General features: G+C 44.1%; 1 protein-coding gene across 1 annotated transcript in view; it reads right to left on the bottom strand.

Moving 5' to 3' along the window:
- Positions 1 to 21,304, bottom strand: part of LOC149454680 (transmembrane protease serine 9-like) — a 39,780-nt gene extending 18,476 nt beyond the window's left edge. The window contains exons 1-5 of the mRNA XM_089687229.1: positions 21,211 to 21,304; positions 13,997 to 14,189; positions 11,192 to 11,463; positions 3,350 to 3,504; positions 1,950 to 2,244 (exon numbers count right to left, since the gene is read on the bottom strand). Coding sequence (XP_089543355.1) covers positions 1,950 to 2,244; positions 3,350 to 3,504; positions 11,192 to 11,463; positions 13,997 to 14,189; positions 21,211 to 21,295 — 1,000 coding nt within the window. The 5' untranslated portion in view covers positions 21,296 to 21,304. The remainder of the gene's footprint in view (positions 1 to 1,949; positions 2,245 to 3,349; positions 3,505 to 11,191; positions 11,464 to 13,996; positions 14,190 to 21,210) is intronic.
- Between the last annotated feature and the right edge of the window lie 6,013 nt (positions 21,305 to 27,317).

Here is a 27,317-nt window from a genome sequence, read left to right as displayed (position 1 = left end):
GGCACCGTGAAAACAAATAGAAATTTCCAATATAGTCACGCAACTCTTCGTGTAGCCCATATGCCATCAAAAACACATATGGATGGTGGATTATGGATGGCAAAGTTAGAATAATTTTTGAATATGTTTGAATTTTCCAATTCAGTTGAATTCGAATAAATTAAATGAAACAAATTCTGAAAATGACTTAAACGAATTTAATGAATCATACGAAATAAAATTAGTCAAATAATTAATTGAAATCAAATTAAACAAAACAAATGTTTTCATTTTGCACATGTCTAAGAACCCTACTCATCATGTGGTCTCAGAAAAGTAAGTTTAAAAAAATAAATATAAAATATGTTTGGAAGGGAACTCCAAGGGTGAAAGGAAGAACGGTCAGAGGAGAAGCCTGGATCTTGGGGTTAGACTTCAAAGTTAGCATCATTAAATGTTGATTATCCTCAACCTTTTATGCAAAATTGTGTCAAAGTATCCACCAACTAGAGGAAATAATCAAAAGAATCTGTCATCTTTTTGAAGCTATATGGATGTGATCTGATTTATCCACTTGAAGACCACAATATGTACATTTACCTTGTGGTTTTGAAGTGCTTTCCCTGGATAATAGCTGAAGAAATCATCCATAACTCTGATACCTTTTTTTTTCCAGATGGCCAGCTTTCTGAGGAAAGCAGTCCTAGCGGTTTTTGAGCCACTGGATTGCTTTTCGTAGCAGCGAAAGTGGACACCCCCCTCCTCCAGTGGAGAAGTTGAGCTGCCACTCTTTCCAGTGTTCCTCTCAGACTCAGTCACTTACTGCAAGCTGGCTGCTGATCACTGTGGAGTTCCAGACCTTATCTTCCTATTCATTAGCAGAAGCTGCACCTGCAGAGGAAGGTAATGCCTGACTCTGATGTCTCGTGTCTGTGTGAGTGTGACCCGGCCAGCTGGACATCCATCACATGTGCAATGTGTCAGTGAGTGATGACATCATCACGATCTCACAGCCTGCTGTTTTAGTGCCCGCTGGGCCTGCTGCTCTGTGTCAGTGTTGGTGGTGGTGTGATGTTGTCACTGTGTGGGATTGCTCAGTTCAGGTGTTCTCTCTGCTGCCACAGCGTTTTACCTCCCCCCATTGCCTGGGGAATTCCAGCCTGGGATCTGTCAGAAAGTGGATCCATCATCCTCCACTCACTGCCACTACCACCCTGCCACTGCCAGCCACAGATGGCACTTATTTTTGCAAATTAAAAGAAATTTAGCACTTACATGTTATGTTGATTTAATCATTTCTACTGTTTTTTTTTTAATCTTTCTTTTTTTGTGTGGGGGGGCGCAAGTAGCTGGTCTTGCCTAGGGCGCAAAATAGTCTAGCACCAGCCCTGACTACAGAACACACCCCCATGAGGATGATGAGCACAGGAAGTGTTCCATAGTCCTAACACGCAGCCCTGGTGCAGCCACCACATCCAAGCACTGGTATGCTGCATACGTTACATTTGTATTCTTAAGTTTGATAGCCTTTAAGAAGCACATTCCCCCGTATTTTCATAAAACTGGAATTCTTATTTGAATATAGGGAATAGAAGACAGTGTGGTTCATTTACTAAAGGAGTGGAGTATGCTCACTTTGTAAAGTTCTACTTAGCTCAGAGAATGGGGGAAAGCTGTGCTGACTTCAATCATCCAATCATGTCCGAGATACATTTTTTAAGCATTTTCCTTCCACGTGATTGGATATACTTTGCAAAGTGAATGTTCTCTATTAATTTAGTAAATCAGCTTTTTTGTCTAGGCCAGCCGAGATGGAAGTTTTCCATTATATTAGTGCCAGCAGAAAGAATAGTTAAGACCAGGATCATCCAGTGATTATGTGAAAGGCTGGGGGAAGGGGGTCACTCTGTTGTCTAGAACAATTAATACAATGCATCATCCAATTGTTTTTGATGATAAATTGACACTACCTTCAGATGTCATTGCTGGTAAAGGTACACTGGTTTTTGGATAGACAGGGCTTCTTGTGGAAGTGATGTACCCCATGTCGATGAGGTTTCCTCCACATGTCCTCGTTGGTTTAGGGATATTTGACAAATATTCAAATGTTATGCTCAGGTAGGTGCTGATCCAGGCTTGGTAGGTTGTCACCAATGTGTACACCCCAGGGAAGTTAGAAAATGCACATCCTTTTCCCCAGCTCACAATTCCAACCTGGTACCATACTCCTTGGACCTTACACACCAGAGGTCCTCCTCCATCTCCCTGGAAGACATTAATAACCATCAGTTGCACATTATCTATCTGTTCAGGATAATTCAGCAAAGTGTTTCAGGCTTAGCATTTGCCTTTTCCTTGAATGTGTAATCACACAAACTAGCTGAGCACTTGGTAATTGGGTATGAAATTGGCACTGAACAAGAACTTTAAGAAGTTGTACCCAAGTCAATTTTCATTCAGTAAATTTGCTTAAAGCAATCTGTTGCCAAGTAAAACAAATGTCAAAAACAGGACCAGCAAAAGCAGAAGATTTATTCTCAACCACTCTGCTGTCTGTTCTTCTGATTGCAGAGCAATGACCTCTATATATCTATCATACTCACAGGGGTGTCCCATGATTGGTCATATGCTCCCTTCATGCTTCCTCTAGACAGCTTCTACATCCCTAGAGGGCATTGTAGTAACAGGTTAGCAGATGGAACCACAGCACATGGCGGGGGACACAGGGGTTCAATATGAAGATTCTTCAGGTGGATGTTGCTCTTGAGCAGAACAACAATCAAAGAAATGGACAATGAAGGTCCTGCTTTCATATTTTACCAGACCCTTATCCAATCATACAGCCTTGGTGGCCAGGAAAGGGGTGGCTAGTGTTTGCCTCCCTCCCTGAACCTTACCAGGCTCACATGCCCTCAACATGAAGAAGTATTTTGCCAGGAGTGACTCTCTGGCAAGCACCTTGTCCCCATGTTGATGAAGACAAGGGCCACTTCTTCACAACCCTGGCATGGTGGCTGTGGGGATCTGTGGGCGGTGGACCTATCGGAATTTGAAAGCCCCCTTTAAAAATAAGGGGTCTCCAGATACTGCCCCCCTCCATGTGAATGACAGAGTATCTAACATTTTCCTATCTATTCCAAGTAAAAAACATTTTGGTTTGATCTAGAGCAGAACCAACAGCACCGGTGTGGCCTGCTAGAAGCTGATGTAAGTGACCTTTCTGTGCAATATTGTTGGTATAACCTCTTTTTTATTAAAAAAAATTAGAGTTTAGTGTCACTTTAACTGATTTCATGCATTTATTCTGCTTCCTGTGAAGAAATCCACACCTAAGGGAGAGCCATACTAGAATTCTCTTGGTGTCACCCACCTGGCAGGAGTCCTTATACCCATCCTTGTAGCCGGCACAAATCTGATCATACTGGATGGTGTTGTTACTTCCTACGTTGTAATATGATTGACATTTTGTGCGGTCTATTAGGGGAACCATGACCTCCTGGAGGGTCTCATTCTTAACTGCACTCCCTGGAAACAAGATGAGACAGACAAGAAGAAGATTACAAGGTAATAGATAGATATATAAATTGATCACGTTTATGCTCCTTTCACACTTGTGCATTGCAGGAACGCATTCTAGATTGTAAGCTCCAAGGAGCAGGGCCCTCAAATCCCTCTTGTATTGAATTGTATTGTTAATGTACCGTCTCATGTATTGTCTCCCACCATAATGTAAAGTGCTGAGCAAACTGTCGGCGCTATATACTGTAAATCCTGTATAATAATAATAATAGTAAATTGCACTGATTCCTTCAGCACTCACAAAAAAAAAGTAAATCATTTTTGCAGATGAGCTGTGGTGTCATTACTATGTCATGGGTGCCCCATCACACCTCTCTAAAGTGTGGGAGAAATCACAAGATAAAACACAGGGTAACAAAGTATTTATTATTATAATACAGGATTTATATAGTGCCAACAGTTTGCTTTGTGAGGGCAAACAAACAGCTGCAATACAAATGAATACAGTAGGAATCAGAGGGTCCTGATCATTAGAGCTTACAATCTAAAAGGGGAGGGTCAAGTGATACAAAAGGTAATAACTGAGGGGGATGAGACGATGGAGAAAATACATGTACAGTTGTTAGGTGGGGGCAGGATAGGCTTCTCTGAAGAGAAAGGTTTTCAAGGATCACCCAAAAGTGGACAGAGTAGGAGATAGTCGGACAGATTGTTTTAGGAAATTCCATAGGATGGGAGAGGTTTGGGAGAAGTCCTGATGATGACATGGGAGGAGGTGACAAGGGAACTATAGGGAGCAGGAGGTCGTGGGAGGAACGAAGAATGTGATTTGGTTGGTATTCTGAGACCAGGTTGGTAATGTATCTGGGAGCCGAGTTGTGGATGGCTTTGTAAGTTGTTTTTAGTATCTTTAATTTAATTTGTCGGGTGAGCGGCAGTCAGTGGAGGGATTGGCAGAGAGGGAAGGCAGACATGGAACGGTTGGTAAGGTGGATGAGTCTGGCAGCAGCATTCATGATAGATTGAAGGGGGAGGGGGGGTTTAGTACGATTCATTTTGGTGTGGCACTATTTTAAAAAAGCTCTTAGATGCAGTAGGCGGCCCATTCAAATGAAGGATCTGCTTTACTGCAACGCACAATAATGCGTAAAAAAATGCAGCAGCATATGAGCAATGTCGGATTGTGCATATGTGAACCTGGCCTTAAAGCTGAACTGGACAACAAAAAATTAATTTAAATATATTCTTCAGTCACCACAACTGATATACATTAAATCTACCTTGTGTACCAAATGTCTTTGCAAACCCAGATATAATCTAATGAAAGTGTCAGTGACATCATCACTGTGCTGGACTGTGCAGAGCAGAGCAGTGGGGGGATGGGACTTGGCAGGCCCCACCCACTACAGGCTGCCTGCAAGAGGGGGCGGAGACAAGACCAGGAGAAATAGTGGTAGTGAACGGTCTTTATTACAGGAAGCTTCTGCACCGAAGTAAAGTTTCACACTGGATTACTGCACAGATCCGGAAGAAATAAATGCCGAGATTTAAGGAAGAAAACACATGAAGAATGTACATAGAACAGCCTTTCTTAACCAGGGTGCCCAGGAACCCTGGGGTGCCTTGAGGTTTCTTCAGGGGTGTCTTGGCAAAATGTCTAAAAATTGCCCAAAAATTGCCCAAAACTTGTATACAAGCCAGCGGGTGGAACAAGCCGGCCTTTTAGTTACACAAAGCCAGTTTTTCATTTTGCGCCATTACAACCTTCTAGCTGTCAGCGTCCTGACAACCAATGACATCATCAGTTGATAAGGAGGATGTCAGCTGCCTGCACAGCATCCTAGGTTGACCCTCCCCCGCCCCTCTCCATCAGTGCTGGGGTCACATTAGCTCAGTGATGGAGAAAAACTGAAGGAGAGGAGAAACATTGGCATACTAGTCAGTACCAGGGTGCAAAAGTGTATTTGATTTGGAAGAATAAATCACGTCCAATGTTGGGTGTCCTACATGTGTGGATGTTGCTGTGTTATATAAAACTATTAGAATAGGTTTTCACATTTAAAACTGGGGGGCCTCAAGACTGTCCATCATTTTAAAGGGTGCCTTGACTGAAAAAAGGTTGAGAAACACTGACATAGACAATACTTGTTTATCCTGGAGCTTCAACCCGTTTATGACCACAGATATAAATTCTATGTTGTGGCTTTGGGGGGGGGGGGGTTGCACACTCCCAGCAGTTGCAGCCATTGGGAATGTGTGTTAATCTGACAAGCTGGCTGTAACTGCCAGATCTTTTCTTCACACACAAGTAATGGCAGTTCCCCCCCACCCCATGTGGTATGTACCCCATTACTTTTAATGGGGGACAGGTTAGACATCAGATATCGTTTAGACCCCTGATGTCTCATTAGTCACTTGACCTGTGGAAGGTTTTACCCAAGGGCGGACTGACAACTCATGGGGTCCCCGGGCAATAGGGGATCATGGGGCCCCTGTGTCCTTGCCCATACTCAAACCACACCCAAAAAAGCCTATGAAAGGTACCAGGGACATCTCATGGGTCCCCCTACTGACCCCGGGCCCTCGGGCAGTGCCCGAGTTCCCCAATGGTCAGTCCACCTCTGGTTTTACCCATGCCCACAGTATGTTTTGCTATTCAGCACTGTGCTACTTTAAATGGCAATTGCATGGCCATGCAACACTGTACCCACATGAAATTTATATCTTTTTTCACACAAATAGAGCTTTCTTTTTGTGGTATTTGATCACCATTGGATTTTTTATTACATAAATTAAAAAACAAAAAATGTATTCTGTTACATGTCTATAAGTGTATATATAAGTGTATATTGATTGGTTTGTGTGAAAGTTAGTGTCCTATGGTATGGTATGGTATGGTATGGTATGGTATGGTATGCTATGCTATGGTGTCCTATGGTAACTATGGTATATATACTGGAATTTACACAGCTATGACACTATACTGGTAATGGTGGTGATCGGTGAGTTATAGTGGGACTGTGATAGTGATAGTGTGGAAGACAATCTGATGCTAACAGAACCTCGCTGGGAGATACACTAACTGACTGACACTTACATCAATAGTGATACTAATACAGTGGCCAGATTTAGTACTGTAGAATAAAAATTATAGCGTATTATTTCAGAGACAATAACCAGAAATATTGTACAGGCACGAAGCACATTATGTAAACAATTTTAGTGGGCCAAAGTGTAGAAGAGAAAGACAAGGCATATTTTGATAAATCAAAATTAGACTGTATTATTTTACAATACAAAAGGCAGAAACAGAGTACAGACTTGATGTACAGTATACAATCAGCTTTAATAGGTTTGGGGGAGGGACACAAAGCAAGTTTTTTAATCCAACATACAATGATGTGTATAGCACCAATATACACTCACCAGCCACTTTTTTAAGTTCACCTTGCTAGTGCCAAGGAAATCTCCCCCACACCATGACACCACCACCAGCCTGAACCATTGATACAAGGCAGGATGGATCCCCCACACCATGACACCACCACCACCAGCCTGAACCATTGATACAAGGCAGGATGGATCCCCCACACCATGACACCACCACCACCAGCCTGAACCATTGATACAAGGCAGCATGGATCCACCACACCATGAAACCACCACCACCACCAGCCTGAACCATTGATACAAGGCAGGATGGATCCACCACACCATGACACCACCACCACCAGCCTGAACCATTGATACAAGGCAGGATAGATCCACAACACCATGACACCACCACCACCAGCCTGACCCATTGATACAAGGCAGGATAGATCCACAACACCATGACACCACCACCACCAGCCTGACCCATTGATACAAGGCAGGATAGATCCACAACACCATGACACCACCACCACCAGCCTGACCCATTGATACAAGGCAGGATGGATCCACCACACCATGACACTACCACCACCAGCCTGAACTGTTGATACAAGGCAGGATGGATCCATGCTTTCATGTTGTTTACGCCAAATTCTGATCCTACCATCTGAATGTCGTAGCTGAACCAGTCTGCCCATTCTCCTCTGACTGCCACTCACTGGATATTTTCTCTTTTTGGACCATACTCTGTAAACCCTAGATATGGTCGTGAGTGAAAATCCCAGGAGATCAGCAGTTTTTGAAATACTCAGACCAACCTGTTTGGCACCAACAACCATGCCACATTCAAAGCCACTTAAATCCCCTTTCTTCCTCATTCTGATGCTCGGTTTCAACTTCGGCAAGTCGTCTTGACCACATCTAGATACCTAAATGCATGCCATGTGATTAGCTGATGAGCCATTTGTGTTACTAAGCAATCGAACAGGTGGACCTAACACTGTGGCCAGTGAGTATATATATATAAAACACTTTTTAGCAGCACTTTATAATATAACAATAACTTTCTTTCCCTGCTGTGAACATTCTGTCAGCTCTCACTATCTACTTCACGCCTCGCTACTACAAACTAACGAATGGCTGCTGGACAGGGCCATGAATAGGGGGGCACCACCGATCCTCCTGTACGGGGCCCAGGCCAGCAGGGGGGCCCAGGCACATGGGTGAATTAGTTGTGGGCAAAGAGAGGGTGATCAGCATAGCGGGGAGGCAGTTACTGGAATCGATCCCCTGTATGGCATTCTGCAGCAGCTGAAAGCTGGCTTCTTTTCCTCTCTCTCCCTTTGGTTTCAGCTGCTGCAGAGAGAGCCATACAGGAGATCAGTTCCAGTATCAGTTCCAGTAACTAACATCCCCCCCCACCTTACCCATCAATTTTTGTGCACCATATGTTTCCCCCTGCTGCCCAGGCCCTCCGGTGTGCCACCATCTCCGCAATGCTGCCGTCTTCCCTCTTCTCCTTCCCACTTGCAGCACACAATAGGATCCTTCAGGATGGAGAGTGGATGAAGGGACTGATTATTATGTCACATTTACTGGGCCTTTCCTGAATCAACACGTTGTGTGATCGATACCAATCACTCACTGTGTTCATTCATAACTGAAGCATAGTAAACTGTGTTTTGTTTTGTGTTTTTGGGGGGGCATGTCAGGTTGGCTCTATGGAGCCCCAGGATTTCTAACAGCAGCCCTGCTGCTGGGAATGATGACATTGATAGGGAAGGGGCTGGGCCATAGGAAAACCCCCATTATTGACCCTTGTAAGCAAAATGCCCCCAGTTCAGAGGCCAGGAAGTGCAATATTGAAGAAAGGAAGGATTCATTTTTCTTTCACTTTACTTGGGTTTGAGTAGAGCTCATGCTTGACCCCAAAATGAAGCTCATTCCATCTCCCAAGCTTGTAATTGAAAGCACTGGTGTTTTTTCCCATATCACACTTAAAGCTGCAAGTCACATTACAAAGGCCCCTCTCCCCTCTGCACTGATTTAAAAAAATATCTATTTTTTGGTTTTGTTAAATGTCCCCCATGGCAGTGCTCAGCTCCCCATGCCCTTTTTTGACAATGACTTGCCTATTAGACTTGAATATGGCCACAATTTAGTATCAAGATTTGCTCAATCGACACTAATCCCCCCCCACACACACACACACACACACACACACACACGCACCCTGAGCTTCTTAGACATTTAGAATTCTCTGTTAAAGTGTTTCAAAACCCACATCAGTACAATCAGTCTGTAGATGCAGTAAAACATGCTTGTTATACTCACTGTGGGACCTAAGGGGTTACTCCTTTCCATTGTGTAAAAACTCTGTTTTATCCTGTCTTCTCTGATCCTCCCCTTCTTCCAGTGTCCCCCTCTTATCCTGATAAGATATATCGTGTAGAGTCACTCAGCACATGCTCAGTTTGGTGTGGATTGCTAGAGAGGTTTTTTTTTTCCTTGGGAGAGTGCATGTGATCAGCACAGGGTCAATCAGCACTCTCCAGAGAGAGGTCAGGGGTTCTGCATCCTCCTAGAGCAGAAAAAACTCCTCCTAGAAGCTTTAACCATTGCTCTGCTGGACACTGATAGAAGTCACAAGACTGTTCTAACTGCTGATGAGAGCAGATATGGTGAATGCAGGGTCCAGGGAGAGCGGATATAGTGAATGCGGGGTCCGGGGAGAGCGGATATAGTGAATGCGGGGTCCGGGGAGACGGATATAGTGAATGCGGGGTCCGGGGAGACGGATATAGTGAATGCGGGGTCCGGGGAGACGGATATAGTGAATGCGGGGTCCGGGGAGAGCAGATATAGGGAATGCGGGGTCCGGGGAGAGCGGACATAGTGAATGCGGGGTCCGGGAAGAGCGGATATAGTGAATGCGGGGTCCGAGGAGAGCGGATATAGTGAATTTGGGGTCCGGGGAGACCAGATATAGTGAATGCAGGGTCCGAGGAGACCAAATATAGTGAATGCGGGGTCCAGGGAGGCCAGATATAGTGAATGCAGGGTCCGGGGAGAGCGGATATAGTGAATGTGGGGTTCGGGGAGAGCGGATATAGTGAATGCGGGGTCTGGGGAGAGCGGATATAGTGAATGCGGGGTCTGGGGAGAGCGGATATAGTGAATGCGGGGTCCGGGGAGAGCGGATATAGTGAATGCGGGGTCCGGAGAGAGCGGATATAGTGAATGCAGGGTCCGGGGAGAGCGGATATAGTGAATGCAGGGTCCGGGGAGAGCGGATATAGTGAATGCAGGGTCCGGGGAGAGCGGATATAGTGAATGCAGGGTCCGGGGAGAGCGGATATAGTGAATGCAGGGTCTGGGGAGAGCGGATACAGTGAATGCGGGGTCCGGGGAGAGCGGATATAGTGAATGCGGGGTCCGGGGAGAGCGGATATAGTGAATGCAGGGTCCGGGGAGAGCGGATATAGTGAATGCAGGGTCCGGGGAGAGCGGATATAGTGAATGCAGGGTCCGGGGAGAGCGGATATAGTGAATGCGGGGTCCGGGGAGAGTGGATATAGTGAATGCGGGGTCTGGGGAGAGCGGATACAGTGAATGCGGGGTCCGGGGAGCGCGGATATAGTGAATGCAGGGTCCGGGGAGACCAGATGTAGTGAATGCAGAACCCGGGGAGACCATATATCATGGATGCAGGGTCTGGGGTTTAGTAACACATTAAGTTGAAGTTTCATGGATTTCAAACAGTATTCGACAACCTCCCTGCAAATCTACTCCCTCCAGAATCACCCATCCCTAAATAATATAATGTACTAGATGTAAGTGACACGTCTGACTTTTTAATATGGAAAATAACAGAGGACAAGGGGGCGCTCTTTACGTCTGGAGGAAAATAAATGTAATCTCCAAACACGGAAAGGTTTCTTCACAGTGAGAGCTGTGAGAATGTGGAATAGACTCCCTCCAGAGTTGGTTGTGGCCAGCTCAGTGGATTGCTGTAGGAAAGTCCTGGATTCTTTCTTGGATACACAGAATATAACTGGATATAACATTTATAGGGAAAGTTGATCCAGGGAATATCCGATTGCCTCTCGGGGGATCAGGAAGGAATGTTTTCCCTGCAGGAGCAAATTGGATCATGCTTTGCTGGGTTTTTTGCCTTCCTCTGGATCAACTGTGGGTGTAGGATTATAACTTTTTTAAAATTTTTTAATGGTTGAACTGGATGGATTTTTGTCTTTTTGCAACCAGGCTAACTATGTAACTATCTAAATAGGTTGGCCTTATGATCTCTTAGACTCACCTCCAAAAGATCTTGTACCCCAGCCAGTCACCCAGCACTCCATACCACAGGGGAAGGTGGTGGTGGAAGATGGCAGACAGATCGGCATGATGTACTTAGTATAGGTGACAGGCGTGTCCAACTGCAGCAGGGCGATGTCCCCAGGGTTTCCAGCGCCTGTATATTGACTATTGACGATGATAGAGCTTACATTGGCAATAACTGTATGGGAGCTGATCTCCAGCAGCTGGTACATGCCCAAATATACTTTATAATTCGATTCCCGGATAGGACTGCAGAAAGAAAACAGCACAGAACATGTATGAATGGGGACCCATCTACTGCAGAAGGCATCATTACTATCAACGAACCTTAGAATCTAATGAATGAAATATAACTTGTTCATAATTTGTTCTCTATGTATCTATCTATGATGTTAAGTCACTGTAATCTCTGCTGACAGCTCAGAAGTGGAATGCAATGCAAACAAGTGAGACCTAAAAGGGTTAAAAAAATGAGTAAAATTAAAATGTTAATAAATTCAGATATAAAGGATACAAATGAATTCAGGACCGTATTGACTAATACATCATCACATACATTGTTTTACATGCAATCAGTGTAAGCACCTGAATCTCCCTTGGTATCAGCCTCTTACAGTCCCTGTAGAGCAGAGCTCAGACTAAGGAAGGGAGAAGCAGCACAAGGAGCCTACCAATCAGTCTATGTACTGCCATGGAGAATGATGATAGGAGGACAGAGTGTGAAAGAGATGAGCCTATCACTGTTCTGCTTCTCCTTTACTGTCCAGTCACAGGCTGGAGGTGGGTTCATGACAGTTGCACTATAAAGAGACAAAAAGAAAAATAAAGGTGCTACTACCCCAATATAAGTCCATTCCAGCGACTAGAAAGGTGCATGATCCACAGTTGCTTACCTGTTGAGCATCTATATGGAAAAAATTGATCCGCACGACCGACACTGCACTAAAATTTTTTATTAAATCGACCACACAAAGAATTACATCATAGACATAGACGCTGGCTCCTGCTGTTTGACAGCTGCGCCCAGAATGACAGTTCTTAAATACTGTCATGAGGTCACAAGGGGGTGGGGTGAACCCTGCCCTCTTGTAACATCATCCTATTGTCAGGGCAGGGGCTGAGGAACGGACAGGCAGGCCTAACAATGTAACGCACTGGCTGACGACAACCACCACCCACAGACCGAAGTCCCTCAGGGCGCGGAGTCTAAGTCCCTGGCTGCCCTTCACCAGGGCCCCTGATGGTGGGGATGGACTTGACGCAGCCAGGAACCAGGTCACGGCCCCCGAGACACCTCAGCTGCGGTAATGGCCACCGCCAATGGCGTGTAGCTGGTGGATGAGACAAAAGAGTAGTCAGACAGGCCGGGTCAACAACAACAGGACAAAACAGTACAGGACAGCAGACGAGAATCACAGGTCACGAGCTGGGTTCAGCAACAGAGGGTCAGATCAAAGGAGAATACAAAGAATAGTCGAGTCACAAGCCGAATCAGATACCAGGAGAGTCACGAGAGTCAGAACAGAGTAATAGCGACATAAAGACACAAGACACAAGTGCAAAGAGCATGTGCGGACCACAGGCTTATATGTCATCAGCCACACCCCTCTGGGGGATGGACCACAGAAACCTGAAGGCATAAAAGGATTCCCATCATGCACAGCAAAATCCAAGATGGACGCCAGCACATGGAGTAACATAACCTCAGGAAAAAGGTAGGACCTTGACACCTATACTGTGATTGGCCAAAGCATTGCCTGTGGTCAGGTGTATTGCTTTACTAATTGCAATGCACTGGCAGGGATCAATGCATTGTTGGGCGCGGTAGGCAAGCAACCCGCCGAACGCCCATACCGTTCATGTGTTCAGCAAACACACAAACAGCCCATGAACTTGGGTTCGACTCGAATATGTAGCCCAACACTATCCAAGACTTTCTTGATGAATATAGTATAACTAGTAATAATCAGCATGGGTTTACGAAAAGTCGCTCTTGCCAAACCAACCTGTTAACATTCTATGAGGAAGTGAACTACCATCTAGATAAGGGAAGGCCTGTGGATGTGGCGTACGTGGATTTTGCAAAAGCATTCTATACAGTTCCTCATAAATGCTTCATTTCCATACTTAGGTCTGTAGGCTTAGACCATAGGGTCTGTATATGGGTAGAAAACTGGTTACAAAGGCATGTTGAAAGGATGATGATAAATAACATGTACTCAGACAGGTCTGGAGTGGTAAATAGGGTACCTCAGGGCTCTGTCTTGGGACCAATTCTGTTTAATTCACTTATAAATGATATAGAGGTTGGTATAAATAGCTTGAGCTCAATGTTTGCTGACGATACAAAGCTAAGCAGGGCAATGACTTCACAGATATAGAAACTTTACTAGAAGACCTCAATAAAAAAGGAGTGGGGAACTACATGGTAAAGAGGTTTACTGTTGAAAAATGTAAAGTATTGCACTTGGGGGCGAAAAATACGAACACAAGTCTATCGATCTATTGATCTGTCCTGTTATCTGTCTGTCTGTTGTGAATACACATATGAAATCAATAGCTGAATGAGGGGCTCACCATTAGCACTCACACAGGGGCACATAAACCAATCAATGAGGATCAACGATGCACATCTGACAGTCTTAAAGTGGACACTTCATAAAAAATGAACACTGTATCAATTCTCTTGTACATGACAGATCTTTAGAAAGATTTTTCCAAAAGTAGAATGATTGGTGCCTGATGGAAGAATTGGTTTATGAAGGTAGCATGTTATACTTACTAGCGGATGCATTGAGCTGCCGTCAGAACCCACTCTGATGAGATCAGGGAGCCCCCACATAAATATTCTCCCGTTGATTCTTTACATATAACAGCGACCTGCCAAGGCCACTTCCCATCCAACGAATTTGTACCGCCAACTATTCGATTGGACACTAAGGGGGAACCGCACTCTGAGCCAAGAGCTGTGCCTACTGACATAAAACAAAAAAAATGAGTTGAATTTGTTTAGCTTCCACAATAAAATAATGATGTAATTAAATAATCCACACAAACAATGAAACCGTATTTAATGATATGTTACCTCCTGACTGATTCTGGTGTGAGAGATTTTGATGACACACACTTCAGCCATGTATGTTCAACATCAAACCCAACCAGTTTATTATTTTTTTTTAATGTCCCCCAGGTCATATTATCTGGAAGACTGAGACGATCATCTGAATGAAGCGCGTCACCACGGCTCCCATAATTCACAATGCAAAACGCAAGCAGACATCGCCATATCTGCATTATGTAAAACCTGGAGAAGACCTAAAGAAGAAGAGGATCCTGCGCATTATGTGAAGACATCTGAAAAAAAGGTACGTCTTACCACTTGACCTCCAGAAAGTTTTATCCCCTTCATGACCAGGACATTGTTTGCTATTCAGCACAGTGCTACTTCAATTGGCAATTGCTCGGTCATGCCACAAGACAACTATTAGTCGTGCACTTCACAAATCTGGCCTTTATGGAAGAGTGGCAAGAAGAAAGCCATTGTTTGAAGAAAGCCATAAGAAGTCTCGTTTGCCAGAAGCCATGTGGGGGACACAGCAAACATGTGGAAGAAGGGACTCTGGTCAGATGAGACCAAAATTGAACTTTTTGGCCTACAGCAAAACGCTATGTGTAGTACAAAAGACTGCACATCACCCTGAACACATCATCCCCACCGTGAAACATGGTGGTGGCAGCATCATGTTGTGGGGATGCTTTCCTTCAGCAGGGACAGGGTCAGAGTTGATGGGAAGATGGATGGAGCCAAATACAGAGCAATGTTAGAAGAAAACCTGTTAGAGTCTGCTAAAGACTTGAGACCGGGGCGGAGGTTCTCCTTCTAGCAGGACAACGACCCGAAACATCCAGCCAGAGCTACAATGGAATGGTTCCGATCAAAGCATATTCATGTGTTAGAATGGCCCAGTCACAGTCCAGACCTAAACCCAATGGAGAATCTGTGGCCAGACTTGAAAATTGCTGTTCCCAGACGCTCTCCATCCAATCTGACAGAGCTTGGAAGATTCTGCAAAGACAAATGGGCAGAAATGTCCCTCTCTAGATGTGCAAAGTTGGGAAAGACATCCCCAAAAAGACTTGAAGCTGGAATTGCAGCGAAAGGGGGTCCTATAAAGCATTGATTCCGGGGGGCTCAATACAAATGCCGCTATACTTTTCACAGATTAAATTGGTCAAAAATGTTGAAAACAATTTATAATTGTCCTTCCACTTCACAATTATGTGCCACTTTGTGTTGGTCTATCACATCCAATCCCAATTAAATACATTGACGTTTTGAGTTGTAACATGACAAAATGTAGAAAATTTCAAGGGGTATGAATACTTTTTCAAGGCACTGTGTATTTAAAAATGTATCAATCCTGATGTACTGATAGCCAATCTCATTTCTTGAGGCCCTACAATGCAAGGACAGTACAAAAAATCCCCAAATGAACCATTTTGGAAAGTAGACAATCGAAGGTATTTAGTAAGAGGCACGGCGAGTTTTTGGAGTTGTAATGTTTTTTTTCAAAATATTTAAAAAAATGAAGAAATGAAATAACATATAGAAAAAATAAACAATACAATTATAACTTGTTTTTGGATTCATTGCAATTCATTATAATTGTGATTCGGAAATCCGGATACATCCAAATCTCTGAAAACAAAATGTTCGTCCAAAAAAAGGAATCGACATGAAACGCACATGTCTAAGTCACAAATTTAGGACTTGACATGTTGAGTATCTTTTTGCTTGGCACAGCCTCATCTTTTATATTTTATCCAAAATTCTGAAACATGTTGCATTTGTGTGCCTAAAATGACCCTTAATGTACTTTTTACTTAAACTGTTGCGCCAATATTGCATGACATACAAATTTGGACTGCCACTATTTTATTTTCCAAAGTCTCTGCTTTTATAAAATATATATAAAGTCATCTTCGGGCTTAAAATGATGTGCAAAGACACAAAACTGGCTCTGGCAGCAAAAAGGGTTTAACCTCCTTAGCGGTTTTCCCGAGTGTAGCTCGGGGTAAAATTTCTATACCAAGAGCGGTAACCCCCCCGAGCTACACTCGGGCTTACCATGCGGCGTTCTCTGGGGGTCCCTGCAGCACTTACCTTGTCCTTCGCTCCCGCGATGTGTCCCCTCCGGCGTCCCCGTCCATCTCCTCCGGCCGATGCCGGCATCCGGCTTCTGTGTTCCGGACCCTGTGACGTCGGGACATACGGGCGGGAAATTTGAATTTTTAAAAAAATGTCATTTTTGCTGTCATTGCTATTTCAATGCATTTCACATATATTTTGTCCCTACTGCTTTGTCCGGCGCCCTGCCTGCATTTTGATTGTTCTTTCTGCCTGGAAACTTAGAAAAGTCCATGGTGTCCAAAAAGTGTCCCTTTAGGTCAGACGCGGTTTTAGACCGGCTAGAGAACAGCGATAGTAAATCAGAACCACTTGCAGAATTGAGTGATAATGATTGGTGGGGGAAATTCCTCATCAGACACTGAAAACAATTTTGCAACTTTGCTCAGCGATGTGCGAATTTGCCTCTGTATTTCAAATTTCAGTGTTTTTGGTTTGATTATATTATTGAATTAAATTTATTATTATTATATTATTATTTTTTATGATTATTTATTAAATTATAATTTATGATTTCGTGTTTCAAATTTTATCATATCTGGGATGTTTACTAGACTCTTGTTCGGACAGATTTCAGTGAGTTATTCCTAAAAATTACAGCCTACAATAAAAAACTACATATTTCCATGCAAAAAAATGTACCGCTTTCAGCACAAAAAAACGGAAAGAATCATACCGCCAGGGAGGTTAAACTGCTTTTTTTCTAACAATCAAATTGTCTATCTACCAAATATATGTGCACACTACATATGGAATCATTGCATGTATTAAACTGACTATTTTATATTGTCTCAAACCATTGTTACAATGTTCAAGCGAATCCTTCACCTTAAAAGCATACTTTTATTACAGCATAGGGGTTGATTTGCTAAAACTGGGGAATGCAAAATCTGCTGCAGCTGTGCATGGGAGCCAATCAGCTTCTAACTTCAATTAATTCAATTAAGCTTTGTCATTGAAACCTGGAAGCTGATTGGTTTCTGTGCACAGAATCACCAGATTTTGCACTCTCCAGTTTTAGTAAATCAGCCGCATAGTATGAGCCAGAAGGTGTAACAAATTTTTTATGTTTTATAATGTGTATATTTTTTATGTAACGCATGAATAAAACTTTGAATTTTCTAAATAGTATGGATTGCGACATGTTTTGGTACTTTATCTACTTGCCGACCACGCTATAGCTGAATGAGCCATCCAGCTCTGAGAGGACGTCCATTGACGGTCCCCCCCAGTACCACTCCACTCGGGTGCCCGCAGCAGCATGCTCCTGGTGCACTTTGTGATTGCTGTGTCTGTGATCACAGAATGAGGTAAAGGGCCAATCACAGCGGCCCTATACCACGTGATCAAGTGTCCAATCACAGCTGATTATGATGTAAACACACTTGCTGGATTTCAACTTTTTCCTCTCCTCACGCTGTCACGCGGTAACCGACAAGTTTGAAAGGGGACATCTACTCTGATAATCAGGGCACTGATCATCAGTGTCCCGATGATCAGTGCAGCCCCAACAGTGCCCATCAGTGCTGTCTATCAATGCCGATCAGTGTTCATTGGTGTTGTCAATCAGTGGCCATCAGTGCTGCCTATCAATGCTGATCAGTGTCCATTGGTGCTGTCAATCAGTGGCCATCAGTGCTGCCTATCAATGCCGATCAGTGTTCATTGCTGCTGTCAATCAGTGGCCATCAGTGCTGCCTATCAATGCCGATCAGTGTTCATTGGTGTTGTCAATCAGTGGCCATCAGTGCTGCCTATCAATGCCAATCAGTGTCCATTGGTGCTGTCAATCAGTGGCCATCAGTGCTGCCTATCATTGCCGATCAGTGTCCATTGGTGCTGTCAATCAGTGGCCATCAGTGCTGCCTATCAATGCTGATCAGTGTTCATTGGTGCTGTCAATCAGTGGCCATCAGTGCTGCCTATCAATGCTGATCAGTGTTTATTGGTGCTGTCAATCAGTGGCCATCAGTGCTGCCTATCAATGCCGATCAGTGTTCATTGGTGCTGCCAATCAGTGGCCATCAGTGCTGCCTATCAATGCTGATCAGTGTTCATCGGTGCTGTCAATCAGTGTCCATCAGTGCTGCCTATCAATCCCATCAGTGTTCATCGGTGATGTCAATCAGTGTCTATCAGTGCTGCCTATTAGTGCCCATCAGTGCCACCTATCAGTGGCCATCAGTGCAGCCTCAATAGTGCCTCCTCATCAGTGCCCACCAGTGCCTCATCAGCACACATCAGTGAAGAACAGAAATGACCTGTTTGCAAAATTTTATAATAGAAGCTAAGAAACACATTTTTTTTAAATGTTTCATATTTTTTTGTTTGTTTAACAAATTTAAAAAAAAAACAGTGGTGATTGCCACAAAACAAAAGCTCAATTTGTGTAAAATAAAAAAATTTAAACAATTTCATATGGGTACAGTGTTGCATGACCGTGCAATTGTCATTCAAAGTGCCACAGTGCTGAAAGCTGAAAACTGGCCTGGGCAGGAAGGGGGTATAAGTGCCCGGTAGGCAAGTGGTTAAAAAGTGTGGTTCACCATACCTAGATTCGTGACTAATTCTGGAGATGTGGGTACCTAGATCAGAGTAATGAAGACCATATATTCCACTTAAAATATATCCTAGACATCACCACTGATCCCAGTCCATCCAGACAGTCAGTTTTCTTTAAGACATTTGAATGTCCCTAGACAGTCATAATATAATATTGTAAGAGAAAGTATATTTAAATAAACAGACCGCATTTGTGGCAGAGGCGCCCAAGGAGGAGTCATCTCAAAGGGAGTTGAGGTTTCATATTTAATTATTGGATAAAGAACTTCAACTTCCTGAAAACCTTCACAAATACGATATTTTTTTTTTTTTTTTTTACGTACTTTCTTTACCACCTGTAACCAGCCAAACATACCCCATGTAAGGAACACAGGCTTGGTTTCCTGACCAGAATTAGGCAAAGGTCTCTTTGGAGACAAAGATACAATATTCTCTGCAAAAGGTTCACTGGGTCTATACCCACATGGAAGAGAAATATATTTCCAATATACTCAGAAACAAAATTATAAATGTGACATATACTTACAATATATTGGCCTACACTAATATATTTTAGAATGTATCCTAAAATTAAATTTAAAAATATTTAATAAATACCCATATTTAAAAATAAACACATTCCAAAAAATGTAGATTTATTGTATTTTCAAATACATATATTTGAAAATTTATTTTTATAAAATGTTTATATTTTTTAAATTTAAAAAAAAACACAGTTTAACAAACCGTATACACAAACTGAAATATATTTTTGAAATATATTGAATACGGCCAAAATTGTAGTATTTCAAATATATGTCAATATTTTTCGGAAGAATATTTAAAAAATATATTTAAAATATATTTTTCTTCCACATGGGTAGGCGTCTTTTTTTGGAACCTCACAAGATGCAAGCAGAATGTTCTTGTTTCTCATTATATTACCACTGGAAGCTCCGATCAGCTTCTAGACCATAAATGTCTCTTCCAACTACTGTCTTTTTATTTATTTTTTTTTAACCCACACAAGTGACAAACTATTAGCACCAATTCCATAGACTGAGGCTATATAGTTAAGCAGATGTCTCTTATTGTTTAAAATCTAACTAAAATCACTCCGTTCATCTCCAGTTACAATGATCTCAGGAATATTCAAATCTTCTAAAAAAAATAAAAGAAAAGAGTAGATTGTCTTATTTTATAGCTATTACCGAAGAAGCTTAATAGGCTAATTTCCCACTTCAGCAAAATGTCACCAAAAGCAGAAACAGTAATTTTGCAGTGAAATAATTTGATCTGAAATCACTCCACTCCTCCGTAGTTATAGTGATCTCAGGAATCCTCAAATCAGCAAAGAAAGTTTAGTCACGGCTCACTACCTACATGGAAGAAATATATATTTTAAAAATATTCTTCCCAAATATATTGACATATATTTGAAATACTAAAATTATATATATATATACTGTATGTTGAAATGCGTTTTTATTGCAAAATATATGAAAATATTTTAAAAAAATACATTTTCAAATAGGTATATCTTTACAAATACAGTTAATCTACATTTTTGGAATGCATTTACAAATATATGTAAAATATATGTTAAAATTACTTTTTTATATGTTAAAAAAAATCTGAAAAATATATTTAAAAAAAATACTTTTCATATATTTTGTAATACACAATTAACGCATTTCAACATGCAGTATATATATATATATATATATATATATATATATATATATCGCCTACTCTGCCCACTTTTAGGCGATCTCTGAAAACCTCTCTCTTCAGGGAAGCCTATCCTGCCCTCAGCTAATAATGGAATCTTCTACTCTTCCAACCAGTCCATCCCCCACAGTTACTACCTTTTGTACCACCAACCCCTCCCTCCTAGATTGTAAGCTCCAAGGATCAGGTCCTCCATTCCCTCTTGTATTGAACTGTATTGTTGCTGTATTGTCTCTGTTATATTGTAAAGCGCTGAGCAAACTGTTGGTGCCATAAATCCTGTATAATAATAAAAATAATAATAATAATATTTATATATTGAAATATATTGAATATGACCAAAATTGTAGTATTTTAAATATATGTCAATATATTTGGGAAGAATATTTTTAAAATATATTTAAAATATATTTTTCTTCCATGTGGGTAGGTATGATAATGGGAAACTCATTACCGCCCCAGTTTACAACACATTTTGTTTAGCTTTTTGTTGGGCAGCCCTTAGGTCAGTGCAGCCTTTTAGGGGAGCTACTTACCTGCGCCTAGGAGGACGAGTACAGTCAACGTTCCCATCCCAGCAGTGTAGAAGATACTCAGCAGGTCACTCTCGCTCTCTCTCATTAATTTATAAAGAACACAAATTTCTGTTCATGAATTTAAACCTTTATTAGTTTCCTCATTCATCATAATAGTGTAGATTGGTAAACAAGTTTTGGGTTTCCCCGGTCAGTCCTATCTTGGTCTGGAATTCCACCTGAAGCCTTTAATACATTGCTGACTGACACATTCTTCATATGCTGCTTTGAAGAAGATTCATTCTTTTTGGTGAATTACAGCAAGGGTTGGCTTCACTGTTGGATTAGCAATAGATGGGTCAGTGTGTCAGGGACATGTTGGCTGTGGCATAGCTGAGGCTCGTAGCCACACACTAATGCCCAGGCGCGGGCCTGCAGGTGCTCGTACTGTTGTGTGCAGGTGTGCGCATATGCTCACACATACGGGTGGCAATACGCATTGGCTAATTCTGGCGCCTATTGGCCTATATCAGTGCAGCAGCTGTGCAAGTGAATTCCTGTGTGATCTGTAGCTCCCCCTGTGTTCCTGTGTCTGGTCCTCTAATGATCCCTCTGATCGACCCGGCTTATCCTGACCTTGCTTGAACGTTGCCTGCACTGACCTCGGCTTGCTTCTTGGACTCTGTCTCTGCCTACGGTATCTGCCTCACTGCTGCTGACATTGACCTGTGACCTGACCTCTCTCTTGACCTGCCCGCCTGTTACTGACCTGGCCCATCTGACCCTGCATCCAGCTTCGTCTGCTACTTGCCTTCTCTACTGCGCCACCTGGGGCCAGCCTGCTCTGCCATGACGTCTGCCTTCACCCTGCTCCTAGCATCCATTCAGCGAGTCATCAGCTATTCCTCCACAGACAACTGGACTGATCAGACACTCATACCCCGCCTTGCTCTCGTGGTTGCTGTTCCACCTTCAGTGGCCCCTGAGCTGGAGCTGTACGAGAGGCCTTCCTCTACACGTCAGGCTCCCTAACAAGGTACGTGACACAGTATTTCCTCCAACTCAACCAACATGAAAGATAGTTGCAAGAGAAAAGCAAAGGAAAGGATGCTTTTGTCAGATGATTTTCTGACCTGTTGGAAAAGCCTGATGTGAGGGTTCAGTAAAAAAAATGTCAGGGGGGCAGACACTGGAAGGTCAGCAGGGAAGTGAACAGGGGGTCAGCAAAGCAGAGGATAGGGTCATCAGTTTGTGAAACACTCACAAACACAAGAGGCTTCACCCTCAAAACGCATCAGCTGCTTCTGGATCCCGGGTGTTGTCTTCTTGACGTTAAATCACTCTGGGTCCTACTGTTCTCTGTGCCATGAGATGGTGGCTTGACATCTTGTATATCTTCACTGTATGTGAGTATGTTTTCTCCTTTTTATAGTAATAAAGTACCCCTGGGATAATGCACTAGGCTGGTGTGCCCTCTTTTGCTTGGATTCTTGCAGTTGCTGCTGCAGTACCCCAGTCGTTGGAGGGCAGCAAGCCCTGGCACGCTAAAAGGAAGCATGTGGACTGACCCTAGTTCACCACACTTATGCGGAGGAGGTGCTATATCATTTTAGAAATTTGTAGGGCAGTGTTCAGGGGCTATTAGTGAGTAGGACAGTGCAGAGGGTGTAAATAGGGCAGAGGACAGTGAGTCAGCAGGGCGGAAGACAGGGGTCAGCAGGGCGGAGGATGGGAGGTAATCAGGGAAGTGTACAGGAATCAAACAGGCAAGGTACTGGGGTTCAGTAGGGCAGAGGAAAGGGCTCAGCAGGTAGGAAGACAAGGGTCAGCAGGGCGGAGGACAAGGGTCAGCAGGGCAGAGGACAGTGGTCAGCAGGATGAAGGATGGGAGCTCAGCACGGGAGTGTACAGGAATCAAAAAGGCAAGGTACTGGAGTTCAGTAGGACAGAGGAAAAGGGTCATCAGGTAGGAGGACAAAGGTAAGCAGGGCAGAGAACAGGTGTCAGCAGGGGAGTGTACAAGGCTGGAAGGGCAGGGGACAAGAGCCACCATTGAAAGGAGGGAGAACAGGGGTCACTGATGGCAGGAGAGAGACCAAGGGTCGCTGCTGCTGGTAGGAGAGAGGACAGGGGACACTGCTGTCAGGGGAGAGGATAGGGGTCACAGCTGGCAGAAGAGAGAACAGGGGACACCGCTGGCAGGAGGAAGGACAGGGGCCACCACTGGCAGGAGTGAGGACTGAGGTCACCACTGGCAGGCAACAGGACAGGGGTCACCACTTGCACAAGGAAGGATAGGGGTCAGCACCCCCCTGGATCTGGCCATGATGCCTAAACAGTTCCCTTGAATGTTCCACATCTATGGAATCTATGATAGAGATATGGGGCCCTGAATTGCATAAGTGGTTGTTGAAAAGTGGTTTCCTGATTATAGAAATGATTTTGAAAAAGTCTAATTCTTGAAATGTAAAGAAACAGCCAAGGATTCTAGGAGATGGCATTGACCAAACACAGTCATAACATCAACAAGGATCCCTTCCCTAGTATCAGAATCTCTCATTTAGTGAAGGGAGTGCAATGCATTGTGTTTGACAAGGATTTACATCGCTGGATGCCACTATTGATGGTGTTTTGACAACCCCTGTTCTTGCAAGACCCCCCCCCCCCCCAATATTGAAAGGCGCATTGCAGAAAGTGGGGTGCATGATTTCTACTGGGAAGCATAAAACAGGATCCCCTCACCTCTGTTATCCCATAATCACCTGGGAAAGGGCTTATTCCTGTAAAAAACCACACAAGGAGTATGGGGAAATTGATGAGGGTGTATATTCAAGAGAGGAGTGCTAAGGATATGACAGTGGGAACTATGCGTAGGAGAGGAGTGCCAAGGGTATGGCAGTGAGCAATATATGCAGGAAAGGAGTGGGGAAGGTATGACAGTGGGCAGTATGTGTGAGAGAAGGAGCAGAATGTACATGAGTGGAGTTCAGAGGGTTTGACTGTGGGTAGCAATTACAGTAGAGGATATGGCAGTAAGCAGGAGAAGAGTGTGGAGGGTATGATGGGGGCAGTATGTGCAGGATGGCAGTGTGGAGGCTATGATGGGGCAGTATGTGCAGGAAGGGAGTGTGGAGGGTACAATGGGAGTGGTATGTACAGGAGAGGAGTGTGGAGGGTATGATGGGGGTGGTATGTGCAGGAGAGGAGTGTTGAGGATATGACGGGGCAGTATGTACAGGAAGGGAGCGTGGAGGGTACAATTGGGGCAGTATGTACAGGAGAGAAGTGTGGGGGGTTTGATGGGGGTGGTATGTGCAGGAAGGGAGTGTGGGAGGTACAATAGGGGTGGTATGTACTGGAGAGGAGTGTGGAGGGTATGACGGGGGTGGTATGTGCAGGAGGGTAGTGTGGAGGGTATGATAGGGGCAGTATGTGCAGGAGAGGTGGGTGGAGGGTATTATAGGAGTGATATATACAGGAGTGGTGGGTGGAGGATATGATGGGGACAGTATGTGCAGGAGTGGTGGGTGGAGGATATGATGGGGGTGGTATGTACAGAAGGGGAGTGTGGAGGGTATGATGGGGGTGGTATGTACAGAAGGGTAGTGTGGAGGGTATGGTGGGGATGGTATGTGCAGACATGGTGGGTGGAGGGTATGATGGGGACGGTATGTGCAGGAGTGGTGGGTGGAGGGTATGATGGGGATGGTATGTGCAGGAGTGGTGGGTGGAGGGTATAATGGGGGTGGTATGTGCAGGAGTGGTGGGTGGAGGGTATAATGGGGGTGGTATGTGCAGGAGAGGAGTGTAGAGGGTATGATGGGGACGGTATGTGCAGAAGAATAGTGTGGAGGGTATGATGGGGTGGTATGTACAGTAGAGGAGTGTGGAGGATATGATGGGGGTGGAATGTGTAGGAGGGGAGTGTGGAGGGTATGATGGGGGTGGAATGTGTAGGAGAGTAGTGTAGAGGGTATGATGGGGGAGGTATGTACAGGAGAGGAGTGCCCAGTATATTACAAAAGGCAGTATGTACAGGCATGGAGTGTGGAGGTATGGCAGTGAGTGGTATATACAGGAGAGGAGTGTGGAGGATATGACAGTGAGTGGTATATACAGGAGAGGAGTGCGGAGGGTATGACAGTGATCGGTATGTACAGGAGAGGAGTGTGAAGGTATGACAGTGATCAGTATGTACAGGAGAGGAGTGTGGAGGGTATGACAGTGATCAGTATGTACAGGAGAGGAGTGTGGAGGATATAACAGCTGGCAGTATATGCAGGATAGCATACGGTATATGATACGAGAAAGGATATGATAGATTTACTGTAGGTGTTAAAACTTGCACTACAGGTGAAACTCAAAAAATTAGAATATCGTGGAAAAGTTCATTTATTTCAGTAATGCAACTTAAAAGGTGAAAGTAATATATGAGATAGACTCATTACATGCAAAGCAAGATAGTTCAAGCCGTGATTTGTCATCATTGTGATGATTATGGCTTACAGCTCATGAAAACCCCAAATCCACAATCTCAGAAATTGAGAATATTCCATGCAATTAATAAAACACGGATTGTACATAGAACAATATCGGACCTCTGAAAAGTAGAAGCTGCATATGTACTCAGTACTTGGTTTGGGCCCCTTTTGCAGCAATTACTGCCTCAATGCGGCGTGGCATGGAAGCTATCAGCCTGTGGCACTGCTGAGGTGTTATGGAAGACCAGGATGCTTCAATAGCGGCCTTCAGCTCTTCTGCATTGTTCGGTCTCATGTCTCTCATCTTTCTCTTGGCAATGCCCCAGAGTTTCTCTATGGGGTTCAGGTCAGGCGAGTTTGCTGGCCAATCAAGCACAGTAATCCCACGGTCATTGAACCAGGTTTTGGTGTTTTTGGCAATGTGGGCGGTGCCAAGTCCTGCTGAAAAATGAAGTCAGCATCCCCATAAAGCTCGTCTGCGGAAGGAAGCATGAAGTGCTCCAAAATCTCCTGATAGACGGCTGCGTTGACCCTGGACTTAATGAAGCACAGTGGACCAACACCAGCAGATGACATGGCTCCCCAAATCAACACAGACTGTGGAAACTTCACACTGGACTTCAAGCATCTTGCAGTGTGTGCCTCTCCATTCTTCCTCCATACTCTGGGTCCTTGGGCCTCTCCATTCTTCCTCCATACTCGGGGTCCTTGGGCCTCTCCATTCTTCCTCCATACTCGGGGTCCTTGGGCCTCTCCATTCTTCCTCCATACTCGGGGTCCTTGGGCCTCTCCATTCTTCCTCCATACTCGGGGTCCTTGGGCCTCTCCATTCTTCCTCCATACTCGGGGTCCTTGGACCTCTCCATTCTTCCTCCATACTCGGGGTCCTTGGGCCTCTCCATTCTTCCTCCATACTCGGGGTCCTTGGGTCTCTCCATTCTTCCTCCATACTCGGGGTCCTTGGGCCTCTCCATTCTTCCTCCATACTCGGTCCTTGGGCCTCTCCATTCTTCCTCCATACTCGGTCCTTGGGCCTCTCCATTCTTCCTCCATACTCGGGGTCCTTGGGCCTCTCCATTCTTCTTCCATACTCGGGGTCCTTGGTTTCCAAATGAGATGCAAAAGTTGCTCTCATCAGAAAAGAGGACTTTGGACCACTGAGCAACAGACCAGGTCTGTTTTTCTTTAGCCCAGTTAAGACGCTTCTGACATTGTTTGTTGTTCTGGAGCGTCTTGACAAGATTAATAGTACATTTGAAGCCCATATCCAGGATCCATCTGTGTGTCCCCAACACTTTTGAATGGCCTTTTCCTGACAATCCTCTCCAGGGTGCAGTCATCCCTGCTGCTTGTGCACCTTGTGAGGCTTTCCCTCCTTATGGAGGGTGTCAGTGATGGTGTCAGGTCAGCAGTCTTTCCCATGATTGTGATTCCTACTGAACCAGACTGAGAGACCATTTAAAGGCTCAGGAACCCTTTGCAGGTGTTATGGCTGAATGATCTGATTAGAGTGGGACACTTTGAGCCGAGAATATTCCACCTTTTCACAATATTCTCATTTTCTGAGATTGTGGATTTGGCGTTTTCATGAGCTGTAAGCCATAATCATCACAATGATGACAAATCACGGCTTGAACTATCTTGCTT

Source organism: Staurois parvus, unplaced genomic scaffold (assembly GCF_062004578.1).
Source record: "Staurois parvus isolate SC_StPar_1 unplaced genomic scaffold, SC_StPar_1.0 ptg000421l, whole genome shotgun sequence".
Lineage (NCBI taxonomy): Eukaryota > Metazoa > Chordata > Amphibia > Anura > Ranidae > Staurois > Staurois parvus.
This window is presented reverse-complemented; position numbering and strand designations above follow the sequence as displayed.